The following is a 650-nucleotide window of genomic DNA, read 5'->3' on the forward strand; positions in this document are numbered from 1 at the left end:
TGTTTTTAAACTTAGTTCCTGTTACTTTCTGCACCACATGATCACATCTGAAGTTCATTGTGTCTAAACGGTTTTACAAATGAAGCATAAGAAAAAGCTTCTTCCAGATACTGTTGTTATCTTCTTCCTGATGGTGAGCTTTAATAAAAAAAGGGATTAAAATGAATGGCTGGAACTGTCTTTTTTTCCTCTCCATAGGTCAGAATCTTCCCTTATTTAATTGGTCGCGAATCCGCCTTTGCAGAAAATCTGAAGTGGATGGCCTGTGCTAACAAAGGTGGGATCTGAGCTCTTCTTCCTCTTAATAAACTGTCACTCTGGTGAAAATCAGACACATTTGTATGTTTTCAACTTAAAATGTTGTACTGTTTTTTTCAGTGGTCAATACAGTGTACATAAACGTATGTGTATAGTTCAATTACAGCTATTACGTTTAGCTGCTTTGAGTGTGGTCACAGTTGTCTCATCGTGCAGAACACTTTCCATCAGCTCCTAAATTTAGCAGGGATATGGATGACAGAGACAGTCTGGCTCCATTTCCTCCGGCTGCAGTAGATAAGACAAGCAAACCACAGGTCACCCAAAGGGTGTGCATGTGTTTTTAACTGTATGCCTCATTGTGACACTGTATGAGTGGGTGTTTAAGTGGG

At 39.5% G+C, this 650-nt stretch overlaps 1 protein-coding gene across 1 annotated transcript in view; it reads left to right on the plus strand.

The window, feature by feature from the left end:
- cacna2d3a (calcium channel, voltage-dependent, alpha 2/delta subunit 3a) overlaps positions 1-650 on the plus strand; it is a gene marked incomplete in the record, with an annotated part of 125797 nt that overhangs the window by 78655 nt on the left and 46492 nt on the right. Inside the window, 1 exon segment of the mRNA XM_036212745.1 lies at positions 199-277. Coding sequence (XP_036068638.1) covers positions 199-277 — 79 coding nt within the window.

This window comes from Oryzias melastigma, linkage group LG7 (assembly GCF_002922805.2).
Source record: "Oryzias melastigma strain HK-1 linkage group LG7, ASM292280v2, whole genome shotgun sequence".
Classification (NCBI taxonomy): Eukaryota; Metazoa; Chordata; class Actinopteri; order Beloniformes; family Adrianichthyidae; genus Oryzias; species Oryzias melastigma.